This window comes from Onychomys torridus, chromosome 4 (genome assembly GCF_903995425.1).
Source record: "Onychomys torridus chromosome 4, mOncTor1.1, whole genome shotgun sequence".
Lineage (NCBI taxonomy): Eukaryota > Metazoa > Chordata > Mammalia > Rodentia > Cricetidae > Onychomys > Onychomys torridus.
Genome location: NC_050446.1, coordinates 7,840,529 through 7,853,946, shown reverse-complemented (window position 1 = coordinate 7,853,946; position 13,418 = coordinate 7,840,529). Strand labels below are relative to the sequence as shown.

At 48.1% G+C, this 13,418-nt stretch overlaps 1 protein-coding gene across 1 annotated transcript in view; it reads right to left on the bottom strand.

The window, feature by feature from the left end:
- Fnbp1 (formin binding protein 1) overlaps window positions 1-13,418 on the bottom strand; it is a 111,243-nt gene that overhangs the window by 62,214 nt on the left and 35,611 nt on the right. The window contains exon 2 of the mRNA XM_036183393.1: window positions 6,588-6,703. Coding sequence (XP_036039286.1) covers window positions 6,588-6,703 — 116 coding nt within the window. The remainder of the gene's footprint in view (window positions 1-6,587; window positions 6,704-13,418) is intronic.

The following is a 13,418-nucleotide window of genomic DNA, read 5'->3' as shown; positions in this document are numbered from 1 at the left end:
GAGTGCTGGGATTATAAGCCTGAGCCATCATGCCCAGTAGAAAAGGTACTCTTCCTCCTGGAATTTGATACATAGCCAGGCTGGCCTCAAACTCACAGAGATCTGCCTGCTTCTGCCTCAAGATTGCTGGAACCACAGGCATGAAAATCACCTTTTACCATCAATTCCTAAACAAGATCAAAGACCTGTCATGGGTAATATTCTGTTATGACCCTATGTAGCCCTGGGTGGCCTGGAACACTTTATGTAGACCAGGCTGGCCTCAAACTCAGAGATCCACCTGCCTTTGCCCTCTGAGTGCTGGGATTAAAAGCGTGCACCACCATGCTCCCCCACCCCCAGCTTTTTGGCAAAAACCTGAGTGAAAGTGAGTGTGGTGTGTGGTGTATTCACATCCGAGCATCCATACACACACGTGCAGAGTCCAGCAGCCAGCAAGGCCCCTGTTCTCCCTCTCTCTGCTTTGTTTCTGTGAGACAGACTCAGAGCCAGGCTGGCAGTCAGCAAGCCCCAGCGACCATCTAGTCTCCTTGCAGCATAAATGGTCATGCCCAGCTATTTCTGTGGTGGCTAGGGATTTGAACTCACACCCTCATGCTTGACCAACATGCATTCTTACTCACTGAGGCACCTCCAAAGCCCCAAGTCCAAGGTTCTTTTCTCTATAAACCTTTCTGAACCCCTTACCTGGGGACAGGTTTCCTGGCTTGTATTAAGTTTTTTTGTTTTTTTTTTTTAAACAAAAACAAGCATGCAGGGAAGCCCTCAAAGCATCACCCTCACATTTATGGGATCTGCTGAGGAACCCAGTGTGCTTCCAATACGGGTACACTGATGAGAAGGAAAGAGGAAAACAGAGTTTATGAGGCTGCTGGCTAAGATCTGGCCAACTGTACAGGCCAGGGGGGGCCAGGGGGGGCTTTGAAAACAGACCTTTGGGCCCCTTTCCAAGTACTCTGCACAAGGATGCACAGGGTGTGCCCAGGAATGTTTGGGGCTGTTCTTTCCATTATTTTTCTGAACCACAAGATATCTGGATCACAGTGGCAGGAGAAAGGTCTTTCTCAACAAACAAAGGCACCGCATAGAAGGTGATCAGGAGCCTAGCCAGAGGCACTGGCTTGTAATCCCAGCTACTTAGGAGGCCCAGGCAGGTGGATCCTAAATTCAAGGCCTGCCTGGACAATGGAATCAGTTCAAAGCCAGCCAGGAAGGAAGGAAGGAAGGAAGGAAGGAAGGAAGGAAGGAAGGAAGGAAAGAAAGGAAAGAAAGAAAGAAAGAAACTGGGGAGCCGGGCATGGTGGCGCACGCCTTTAATCCCAGCACTCGGGAGGCAGAGGCAGGTGGATCTCTGTGATTTCGAGGCCCAGCCTGGTCTACAGTGCGAGATCCAGGACAGCCAGGACTCAGTTACACAGAGAAGCCCTGTCTCAAAAAACCAAAATAAAATGAACTGGGATGTAGCTCAGTGGTACAGAGACTGCGGGGGGGGGGGGGGGGCGCAGGAAGATTTGCATTATTAGACAATAAACAACAGGAGCAAGATGCTCACCCTCAATCCACACTCTGGAAAGGGGTACCTGAGAACAGAGGTGGACAATTTGGAGGCGATCAGAATGGTTTTCCCACATGAAGGGAAGTAAGGCCACAGCCCTGAGTCAGTTCAGACAGAAGCAGTCTGAACAGGGAGGATGCACAGGGACAGGGGACCTGCCCTGATAATATCCATGTTGCCCGCTCCCATCTGTGGACTCTGAGGACATAGGCAGTGTGGGCTAGCCTGTGGTCTCCGCTCCTCAGGTCTTAAGCTGCAGGCATGAAGAAGTCCTCATAAACTTAGAGATTCCACAGGAACATGGCTGCTTCCCCTGAACAGCCCACAGCCCAAAATGCCAAGCAGTTTCAGGACAGACAATACCTCAGAACCCCTTCCTCAGCTGACTGCAAGCAATATCCCAAGGGACAGTCACTTCCAGGGCATGTGATGAGTGAGCTGGGAGTCAGCCTCATCTCCTTCCGTCCCTGTGACAGGTAATCTTCATGGTCAACATGAGCTGAGGTAGAGTCACCATGGAAGTCCACCTCTGGGCGTGTCTGGGAGGGCATTTCCAGAGAGGTTTGACGGAGGAAGAAAGATGGCTGAATGTGGGCAGCAGCACCCCCTGGGCTGGGGTCCCGAGCACCAGCATTCACCTCTGCTTCCTGACTGCAGTCACACTGTAACCAGCTGCTTCAAGCTCTGTCACCATGATGGACTGTGTCCCCCTAAACTGTGAGTCCAAACCCTTCCTTCCTATTGGTCACAGCCATGAGGAAACTCAACAACTTCAGAAGGCAGAACTTCTCACTATTCACCTTTTACAGTTGAAAAAGACAAATCCCAGAGAATGACGCGGCCCAAACCATACTTCTGTGAAGCAAGGACAGGACTACCTCCCTGGCACCCGGGACCTAGAAGATGAGCTCAGCCACTTCATCAAACTCTGCAGGTCAAGCAGACCCAATGTGAAAAGATTTATCAGACACTGTTAGAAGAGAGACGAGAAAGAGGAGAGCCCACCTGGAGGAGAACAAAACACACACCAGAAAAACAAGCCCCCCTGTGGAGTATCTCACACCAGCAGGGAACTTAAACAGACCTGGCATAGCAACAGAGCTGCGTGGGACAATAAGACTCAGGAAATGAACTTGGGGCGAATGAATAATCATGCCGGGCTTTATCAAATTCGACAAGAAAGGAGTGAGATAACCACAGTGCCAAAACAGGACCATAATCGGAGAGCATGCCCAGCATCCAGGCAGAGCTTGGAGGCATGGTCACACTGCATGGAATGACTCAGAAAAAGCCAAGTTTCCCACAAGGACCATGTTCTGCCTGGTCCCAGACTTTCCACCAAGGCCATGCGGGCATCAACCATGGTTAAAGGAGAAAGGCACGGCTGGTGGAGAGCCAGGCACACAAGGCTTTTAGGCATTTATCAGAACTTTGGAGATTTACTCAGAAGGAAATGGGGGTTTGCTGAGGAACTCATGTGGCCGCTCCACAGAAAGCCGGCAGCAGACAGTGGGACAGCAGCTGACCCAACTGGTAACGACCCAGGCAAGGACAACGGTGACTCAGACGCAGCACAGCGCTGATGAGAAGCTGATCCTGGGTCAGTATGGGGAGTAGGGTGGATGGTGTGTCTTGATGGCTTGCTGAGGAGGGCGAGAGAGGAAGCCCAAAAAGGACTCTGTGGCTTCTGCCCTCAGCCAGGGGGGCCATGCACTCACTCACAGGAGAGTGGAAACTGAGTCAGTGGTTTCAGACGTGTGGATGCAGACATTGTTTAGAAATCTCAGTGAGCTTTGGTAAGCTGCTCTGGAGTCTGGAAAGGAAGACAGCTTGGAGAGACACAGCTGGGAGTGAGTGATGTATACACCCGTGGGTGCTAAAGCCAGATACAGCCGGGGTCAAGGAGAGAGCAAGGGAAAAGAAATAGAAACTGGACGCTACACACAGCAGCATTAGAGCAAGGATAAAATTAGTGATGTGGGAGGAACCCAAGAGACTGTCATTTGGTCTCCAGGGGAGGAAGGAGCTTTCAAGGAGGGCAAAGGACCACTTCCATGCCCATCAAAAGCTGCAGACAGGTGACAGGGGACTGAGGCACCAGGAAGAAACCTAAGAAATGAAGACACGACACGAAACTAAGCAAGTCCCCCGAGGGAAGACCCACGACTAGGCTGTGGTGGAGTACATTTCCTCTTTTCCTTTCTTTTTCCTTCCCTCCCTCCCTCCCCACTTTCCTTTCTTCCTCTCTGGAGATATGGAGTCAGTTCTCTCGTTCCACTGGACTCAAACTCACAAAGATCCACCTGCCTCTTAAGTGCTTAGCCAGGCAGTGTAACCCGTCTCCACATGAGTGACAATGTATCAGGACTAACCATGTGAAGCAGCCATTTGCTAGTGGGTCCCAGACTCTTTGTAGGGTTCTAGAAACTGACCTGGATCCAGCTAGTAGGAAACATGCTTTCTCGGTTTCCAGCTAGTAGGAAACATGCTTTCTCGGTTTTGCATTCCAGTCACTCAATGTAAACAAAATGTGTTGTGTTAAGAGAGCTTTCCACAGCTAGTGCTGAGGTGCTTCTTTAAGAAAAAAAAAAGATAACCCTGCAGCGTCCTAGATTATAACAGGATGACCTTGAACTCCTGATCCTCCTGCCTCTACCAAGTGCTGGGATATACAACCATACTCAGTTAGCATAGTGCTGGGGATAGAACCCAGAGCTCCCTCTGTGTGAGGCAAGCCCTCTACTTGCCAGTGTTCAGTGGGTAAAGGTGCTTGCTGCATAAGCCTGGTAACCTGAGTTTGAACCCTGGAACATGCAGGGTGGAAGGAGAAAACTGACTCCATTGTCTCTGACCTCTACATTTGTGCTGTGGCAGGCACACCCCTACACATACATACATACATATACACACACCCCTACACATACATACATACATACACACACACACCCCTACACATACATACATACATATACACACACCCCTACACATACATACATACACACACACACACACACCACTACACATACATACATACACACACACTCCCCTACACATACATACATACACACACACACCCCTACACATACATACATACACACACACCCCTACACATACATACATACATATACACACACCCCTACACATACATACATACATACACACACACTCCCCTACACATACATACATACATATACACACACCCCTACACATACATACATACATACATACATACATACACACACACTCCCCTACACATACATACATACATATACACACACCCCTACACATACATACATACATACACACACACTCCCCTACACATACATACATACACACACACACACCTACACATACATACATACATACATACACACACACACACACACACACACACACACCACTACACATACATACATACATACACACACACACCCCTACACATACATACACACACACTCCTCCCCCACTCCTACACATACACATACACACACACACACTGAAGACTAGTATTGGGATGTCACACACAAGAGCTAGGACATCGACATCAACAAACCAGTGATGGCCAGGTCTGCTTGACCCTGCACACCTCTTGCTTTTTATTTAAATGGCCGTCAGGACCCACAGACGGACTTGAGGTCATGGACTCTTGGTTCCTCTTCCCAGTGTGGCCACACTGAGTAAATATCCTTTCTCTGCTTTTCACTCTGACTTGCCTCTTTGCCGAGCGTGTTGGGGAAAAGTGGCTGGGACTAGCTTGTGGGAGCTGCCAGGGTCCAGGTTTCAACCCTAAAACCCCCTGTAACAGTTCTTTTCAAATTCTGCCCCCTGAGACGGCTCACACACTCGGAAGAGTGAAACAATGTAAACATTAACTAGTTTAAGCACCACTGAAGCCAGCAGAGGTTCGCTCTGATCACAATCCTACAGTAAAGGAAGAAAACGGTTCAGATATGTGCCAGTGGCCTGTGCTGGCCCAGAGAGAGGGCCTGGCAGGCAAAGGCACTTGGTGCTAAGTCTGATGACCTGAGTTCAATCCCAGAAACCCACATGGTGGAGAGAACAACCCCCAAAGTTGTCCCCTGACCTCACATGATGCCAGCACGCCAGTAGCATATCTACCTCCCACATACACACACAATAAATAAATAATGTGATTAAAATTTAAAAGCATAAAAAGGGTCCAGAATGAGTGGAAACAAGCAGCTGCTTAGAGACAACAGGGACACTCTGGAAACCCACACAGCAAGACAATAAAGAGCAATGAAAACAGAAGTGAATGACCACAGCTCAGAGGAATCTCACAACCATGCAGAGCAAAGGAAGGCAGATCTTTTTTCTTCTCAAGTAGCCCTGGCTGTCCTGGAACTCACTCTGTAGACCAGGCTGGCCTCAAACTCAGATTCTGCCTGCCTCTCCCTCCTGAGTGCTGAGATTAAAGGTGTGCGCCGCCACCACCAGCAGAAGTCAGATTTTAAAGGACCAGAGCCAATGCTCACACCCATGTGAAACTCACAGCAGGCTCTTCTGATCCATGCCACTCAGTAGGAGCATGGCTTCTGGGAAGGGAGGGCTAGTGGAGAACCGTACGTGTGGGATTCCTGTGCTTCTCCATACACGTGTCTATTTCTTTTTTCAAGGCCAGCCTCTACCATATAGTGAATTCAAGGCTAGCTTGGGTTACATGAGACTTTGTCTCAAACAGAAAAGTTGAACAAATTAAAGGAATGACATATTACTTCATGAGAGAAGACTACACACAGAGAGACTGTGAAATGAGAATAGAAATCATGCTTGCATTTGGCTGGCAAGATGGCATGGGGGCTGGTAAAAGGGCTGCCAAGCCTGAGGATCTGAGTTCAATCCCCAGGACCCACACCTCGAAAGGAGAGAAAACCAACTCCTTGGGTGTGCTCTGACCTCCACAGAAGCGCATGGCACACACATTCGCCCCTACAAATAAATATGTGTAATAAAAATTTCAATATAAAAGAGAAGTGAGCCTTTCTTTCTGGGGTTTGCAGGGGCACCTTACCTGAGCTGCTTGGCATAGCTGAGCTCAATCTCAGTTCTCTCCTTGACAAACTTGATGTACTTTTCAAGAATATCGATTCCCCACTGGGTATGTTTTTCTAAGTTGTCAAACTGATCCTGTTTGGAAAAAGAGAGAGAGGGGAGTTTATTGTCTCTTTCTGTAGCTACCAGTTCCAGGGCGCAGCCCTCCCCATCATTCGCTGATCCAGGAAAGCGGCTCTAACATTTTCCATGATGACACTCGGGGGCTTTTCTGTTGAGAGCTTTACATCAACATTACCAAATTTGGTTTGAGCATGGTCCCGAGTTAGGATCTGTGGCCCATTCACCCCTGCTTTCTCTCCCTTTTAGACACATGACTCCTATATATAATTAATGTTCCATTACAAAGGAAAATGTCTCGGATGCCAAAAGCTGACAAGTGAAACACACACACACACACACACACACACACACACACACACACACACACACTCTCCCTAGGGCAGAAGAGATGGCTTAGGAGTTAAGAGCACCTGCTGCTCTTGCGGAGGCCCAGAGATTGGTTCTCAGCACCCATGTCAAGGGGCCCACAGGCAAAACTCTAGCTCCTGGAAATCAGAAACCCTTTCTAGACTCCTAAAACACCTTCATGTACATGTGCATACACAATAAATAAAAATAATTCCTTACATTTGTTTTATGTATATGGATGCTTTGCCCATGTGTATGTAAGTGCACCATCTGTGTGCCTGGTACCCATGCAAACCACAAGGTCTCAGATCCCTGGATCTGGAGTTACAGGTAGTTAGGAGCTGCCATCTAGGAGCTGGGAATCAAACCCAGGTCCTCTGGAAGAGCAGCCAGTGCTTTTAACTGCTGAGCCTTCTCTCCAGCTTTCCCCTCTCCTTTTCTGTTGAGACAGGGTCTCACCCTATAACCCTTACTGGCCTGGAACTCACCGAGAGCCACCTGCCTCTGCCTCAGGAGTGCTGGGATTAAAGGTGTGCACCACCACACCCAGCATCTTTTTTTTTTTTTTTTTTTTTTTTTTTTTTTAAAGAAAGAACTGTCTATTTAAATTTGGAGAGAGGAAGTGGTAGGGGAAGGGTTATGAAATTCAGCATTTTTCAAATGAGTGAAACAGCTCAATGTGGACTTTGCTATAGTATGTGCCACCGACAATGGTTGGATCCAGGGAACCAAAATTGAGCAGGGTAAACCACACCTTGCAGTGTTTCTTGTAGTTCACCTTGGGTGTTTCTGCTTTGAAGAGCAAGACAGGCAGATGTGCCGGCCTGCTGATGCACAGCTGTAGAGAGGGTCGGTACTCTCCTGAGCACAGGTAAAGGGTGGGAGGGCCCCAGGGAATGGACAAGAGTGATGACATTGGAGGCAGTGTAGGCCTGCAGTGCACAGTGACGGAGCTCAGACTCTCTAGAAGGCTCAAACTGCTCTTGCACTGTGACCACAGATCTGTGTGGAATCATGTGAGGCAGAGGCCAGAGCAGGAGGGAGCCATTTTGGAGACACTTGGCAAATGCTACTATAAGCGACATGTTGGCTCCAGACTCTAAGCAAGGGGGAAGGGCTGCAGGGTGACTCGGGTTCAGCTTCCTGAGTGCAAATAAATCGTTCACAAAGGAGGAAGGACTCTATCCTTGCGAATTGAGGGGTTGGTATGCACAACAGAGCCTGGAAGCACAGATGGACGGAGCTCACAGAAGGATGCCGGGGAGTGCATGGGTCTAAAAGGACAGCCATAGAGCGAGTGCCAGAGGGTGGACAGCACACACAAGAACAGCAAGGAGGACTGGCCCAGGAAGTGGAGCCCGAGAGCGGTGGAACACAGCCAGAGAATGCATTAGAGCCACCCAGGGTGAGTCTCGAGCCAGGTCAGATGGAAGCATGCTGCTGCCTCAGAGGGAACCTCAGAGAGGATGAGGCTCTGGCCAGCCATAGATAGGACTTCACTGACCCAGGCCACCAACTGTCTCAATGGCTCTGCTGTGGTCCCTAGTGTGCCCAGAATCCCTGCCTAGTTTCACCAAGACATGCAAAGTGGGGAGGGTCAAGTCAATACATAAATGACGTTCTTCCCGGCCCTGTCCCTGAGATATGGTTGACATTGGCACAGTGCTGGGCTGCAGCTCAGTTGGTGGCGTGCTTGCCTGGCGCACATGCAGCTCTGGGTTCCTCATGAACTGAGTGTGATGGCACACGCCTGTAATCTCAGCACTCAGAAGGTGGAGGCAGGAGGATCAGATGCTCAAAGTCATCCTCAGCTGTGTGGCAAATTTGAAAACGGCCTGGTCTACATAGCGGGGAGGTGAGCTGGCGATGGCTCAGGGGTTGAGATCACCTGCTGCTCTTGCAGAGGACACAAGCTCTATACTCAGCGTCCACTTTGCCCTGTGTAACTCCAGAGCATCTTAGGCTTCTTCTGACCTCCTCGGGCACTGGACTTATGTGCCCAAACCTCATGAACACACACATACAAATAATAATAAAAAAATAAATAAAATCTTGGCCAGGCGGTGGTGGCGCAATGCCTTTAATCCCAGCACTTGGGAGGCAGAGGCAGGCGGATCTCAGTGAGTTTGAGGCCAGTCTGGTCTACAAATCAAGTTCCAGGACAGCCAGGGCTGCACAGAGGAACCCAATCTTAAAAAAAAAAAAAAAAAAAAAAAAAAATCTTAAGAAAAAAATCTTCTCATATATTACATCCTGACCCATGGTTTCCCTCCACCCCTCTCCCCAACCTCTTACCTCACCTTCCCTCTCTCACCCAGATCCATTCCTCCTCCATTTCCCTTCAGAAAAGGGCAGGCCTCCCAGGGATATCAACCATACGTGGCATATCAAGTTGCAATAAGACCAGGCACATCCCTTCATATGAAGACTGGATGAGACAACCCAATAGGAGGAAAAGGGTCAAACAAGCAGGCAAGAGAATCAGAGACAGCCCCCTGTTAGGAATCCCATAAGAACACCAAGCTACTCAGCCATAACTTATATTCAGAGGACCTAGGTCAGACCCCTACAGGCTCCCTTATCTCTTCGACCCCCAGTGAGTCTTGGTCAATTGATTCTGTGGACCATGTTCTCCTGGTGTCCCAGACCCCATAGAATCTTTCAAAAGAGGCTGTACATCTTTAGTCAGACACAGTGATATGATGTATACATCTATAATCCCACCTCTCAGGAAGCTGATCCAGGATTACATGAGCCCAGGAGTTCAAGGCCAGCCTAAGCAACACAATGAGATCTGTCAGCAACAACAAAAGCTATGCACACTTAGCATATATAACCCGAAGAGTCCAAAGGTAAGTATGTACCCAGGAGACTGACCATCGCCACATCTACCTAACCAATGCATATCCACCTTTAAAAGCTTTCTCTTGTCTTTGGACTCCTTGTGTGTGACTCAAGTTCTTCCAACACAACGCGGGATTGTTGAGTGCTGCTGAGCAGAGTGCTGTGCTCTTCCGCTGGCTTCGGCATCAACCTTGAGTCCCTCAGTCACCTGACCTACTTTCCTTCCCTTCCTGTGATAAAACACCCTGACCAGAGGCAATGGAGAGGAGAAAGTATAGACTCAGCTTACACTCCAGGTCACAACCCGTCACTGAGGGAAGTCATGGCAGGAACTGAAGCAAGGATTTGAAGCAGAAACTATGGAGGAATGCTGCTGGCTAGCTTTCTCACAGACTTGTGTTTACCAAGGTAAGCATGGTTCCAGGACCACTGGCCTAGGGAATGGTGATACCCACAGTGGGCTGCAATCTCCTAAATCACTTAACAATCAAGACCACATAATCATGCCCACAAGCCAATCTGGTGTGAACATTCCCTTCATTGACACTTCCTCCTCTGGTGACACCGTGTCAAGCTGAGAGTTAATGCTGGGATTACCGTCTCACAGTCACCGTATCTAACTTAACTGCTTTAGTCTTGTTCCCAGCCAAGTGCATGGAACAGTATCAACCAAAGACACTGGAATCTTCTGCCACTAAAATGACTCTCACTGTAAAATGCTTTTCCTTATAACCAATCTTTCCAAATGTCCTTATTAAAAGGGGGGCAAAGACTTAACATTCTCTGCTTTTTAGTCCTCAATCTATCCCACACCCCTCCCAGATTCCATTTTAAGCAACGCTGCTCAGATTGTTTATTTATGTTATCTCTGCAGAGGAGGGTTGTTGAGTGAATGAGCGGGGTAAACAGGACGGCAGGTCTCTGTAAACAACTGGAGAAGGTAAATACACAGTGAACTCAAGCCATGGCTGTGAATGAACGGCACTCAGGACTTCTCCAAAGTGCTCTGCTGGTCAGTGACCCTTCTTTGATCTAGTTTCTTTTCAACCAGATTTATTTAAAGATAAAAGCTGGGGTGATGGCTCTGTGGGTAACAACATGTTTGGCCTTGAAAGCATGAACACCCTATCCACAATACCCTTGTCAGTCAAAGTGCCCAGCGCTGGGTAGGTGGATGGTGTTTCTGAAGATGACACCTGAAGTTGACCTCGGGCCTCCACAAGCATGTACACACACACACACACACACACACACACACACACACACACCTCTAATATATTATTTATATCTATCATCTATCTTGATATCTCTTATCTATCATCTACTTACCTATCTACCTACCTATCTATTAAAATTGGTATTGATATATATCAAGTGCTGGGGCTGTGCAGCTCAGTGGTAGGAAGTGTGAAGTCCAAGCCTCCACACTGAAAAAAAAAAAAAAAAAAAAACTCTCCCCTCCCCTTGAATTCTCTCTACAACGCCATCGCCTCTGAAAGCTCTTAAAGGCTCTTGGATTCCAATCTGCCTGACACAACACTTTGATGCTCTGTAGGAAGGGTGGGTATCTCCAAGTCCCTGCAAACAAAACCAAGCAACCCCTTCACAGAAACTATGTCCACCTCACAACTGACTGCCCAATAATATTGTTGTTTTGGTTTTTTCGAGACAGGGTTTCTCTGTGTAGCTTTGCACGGTTCCTGGATTTCACTTGGTAGCCCAGGCTGGCCTCGAACTCACAAAGATCCACCTGCCTCTGCCTCCTGAGCGCTGGGATTAAAGGCATATGCCACCACTGCCCAGCCAATAATATGGTTTCATTGGCATTAGTTTTGAGACAGGGTGTTCTATGTAGCCCAGGCTGGCCTCAAACTCCCTATGTAGCCTGGATGACCCTGAACTCCTGATCTCCCTGCCTCAACCTCCCACTCGCTGGAATTAGAGGCATGCATCGACAAGCTGGTACTGGCAATCAAACCCAGGGCTTTGTGCGTGCTAGGCAAGCACTCTGTTAGCTGAGCTACACCACAATCTTCAACAATGTGTTTTCAATAGTTATCAGTTACCAAGACCATTTTACAAACTGTACCAAAGCCCTTCCTCAAAGAACAGGATGCAGCTGGATGAAGTGGTGCACGCCTTTGATCCCAGCACTCAGGAGGCAGAGGCAAGTGGATCTGAGTTTGAAGTCAGCCTGGTCTACAAAATGAGTTCTAGGACAGCCAGAGCTACACAGAGACACAGAGAAACCCTGTTTCAAACGAAACAAAACAACCTACAACCAACCAAACCAAACAAACAAAAAACAAGAATCAAACAGGACAGAGGATCTTCATAGTAAAGCCTTAAATAGTAACAAGAAAATAAACGCTTGCTGCCTCCAAGCAGCATCCTCTACAGGCGCTATTAAGGCATCCCTGAAGGGACCACACCCTGTTGTTACTATCACAGGACAAGGCAGCCAGAGGAAAATTCAAAACAGATGAAAAACCAAACGGCCCACTTACATTCTTGACTAAAATGTGGAAAATTTATTTAATGGGAAGAAATTCCAAATCTTAAAAAGACTCCTTTGTGAGCAAACATTGTAAATGGTCCTTAAAAAATATTCCAGGCTCCAGTGAGGATGTTGTTGTTATCAAGAAAGTATTCCTTCCAAACCTGGCCTGGTGGCAGAGCCTGCAACCCTGCCCAGCAGGAAGGCTGAATTAGAGGGATCACCAGGAATTCAAGAGCAACCTTGTCTCAAAACAAACAAACAAAAGTCAGTGGCCTGAGATGGCTCCCGAAGATAAAGACACTCACCTCCAAGCCAGGGCTGATCTCTGGGGCCCACATGATGGAAGGGAGCTGACTCCCACAAGCTGCCCTCTCACCTCTATATGCACACAGTGGCATGTATAAAATGTAACAATAAGCCCTTCCTTTTGCCTGGGGTTACATGACTGCAGCCCTACAGACCCTTTGTTTGCCCTCTTAAAATTTATTGAGGCCCCTAAGGAGCCTTTAAGTAGATTACATTTATTACTATTTATTTTATGGGAAATGATAGAGATTTTTTAAAAGCTATTCACTTGTGTATCAATAACAAGTACACCACATGTTTATGTAAATGGCATTGCTTTTCTGCTTAAGAACTGGAGTCTTCCAAAGCAAACACAGTGGTGGGAAGAGCGGCGTCAGCGCAGACCGGCTGTCGGTGTGTTCTTTCTGCAGCCATTCCTGACCAGGTGAATTAGGAAGAAAGGTAACGGCACAGGCGGGCAGGAGGAAGGGGAGGACCAGCCTGCCTCCTTCCCTCCTTCTCCCACTGGTTGTTTCTCTTTATTTATTTTAGACAGAGTCTCTCTTTTATAGCCCAGGCTAGCCTTATACTCACTACGCAGCCACAGTGACTCAATTCCTGAGCCCTGCCTCTATACCTTTCCAGTCCTGGTGTAACAGGTGTGCACCTGGTAAAGTCTTTACCATTTTGTGGGGGGTGGGTGCCATGGGTAGACGTTATGGCCCTGGCATACTAGACACTTACTCTACA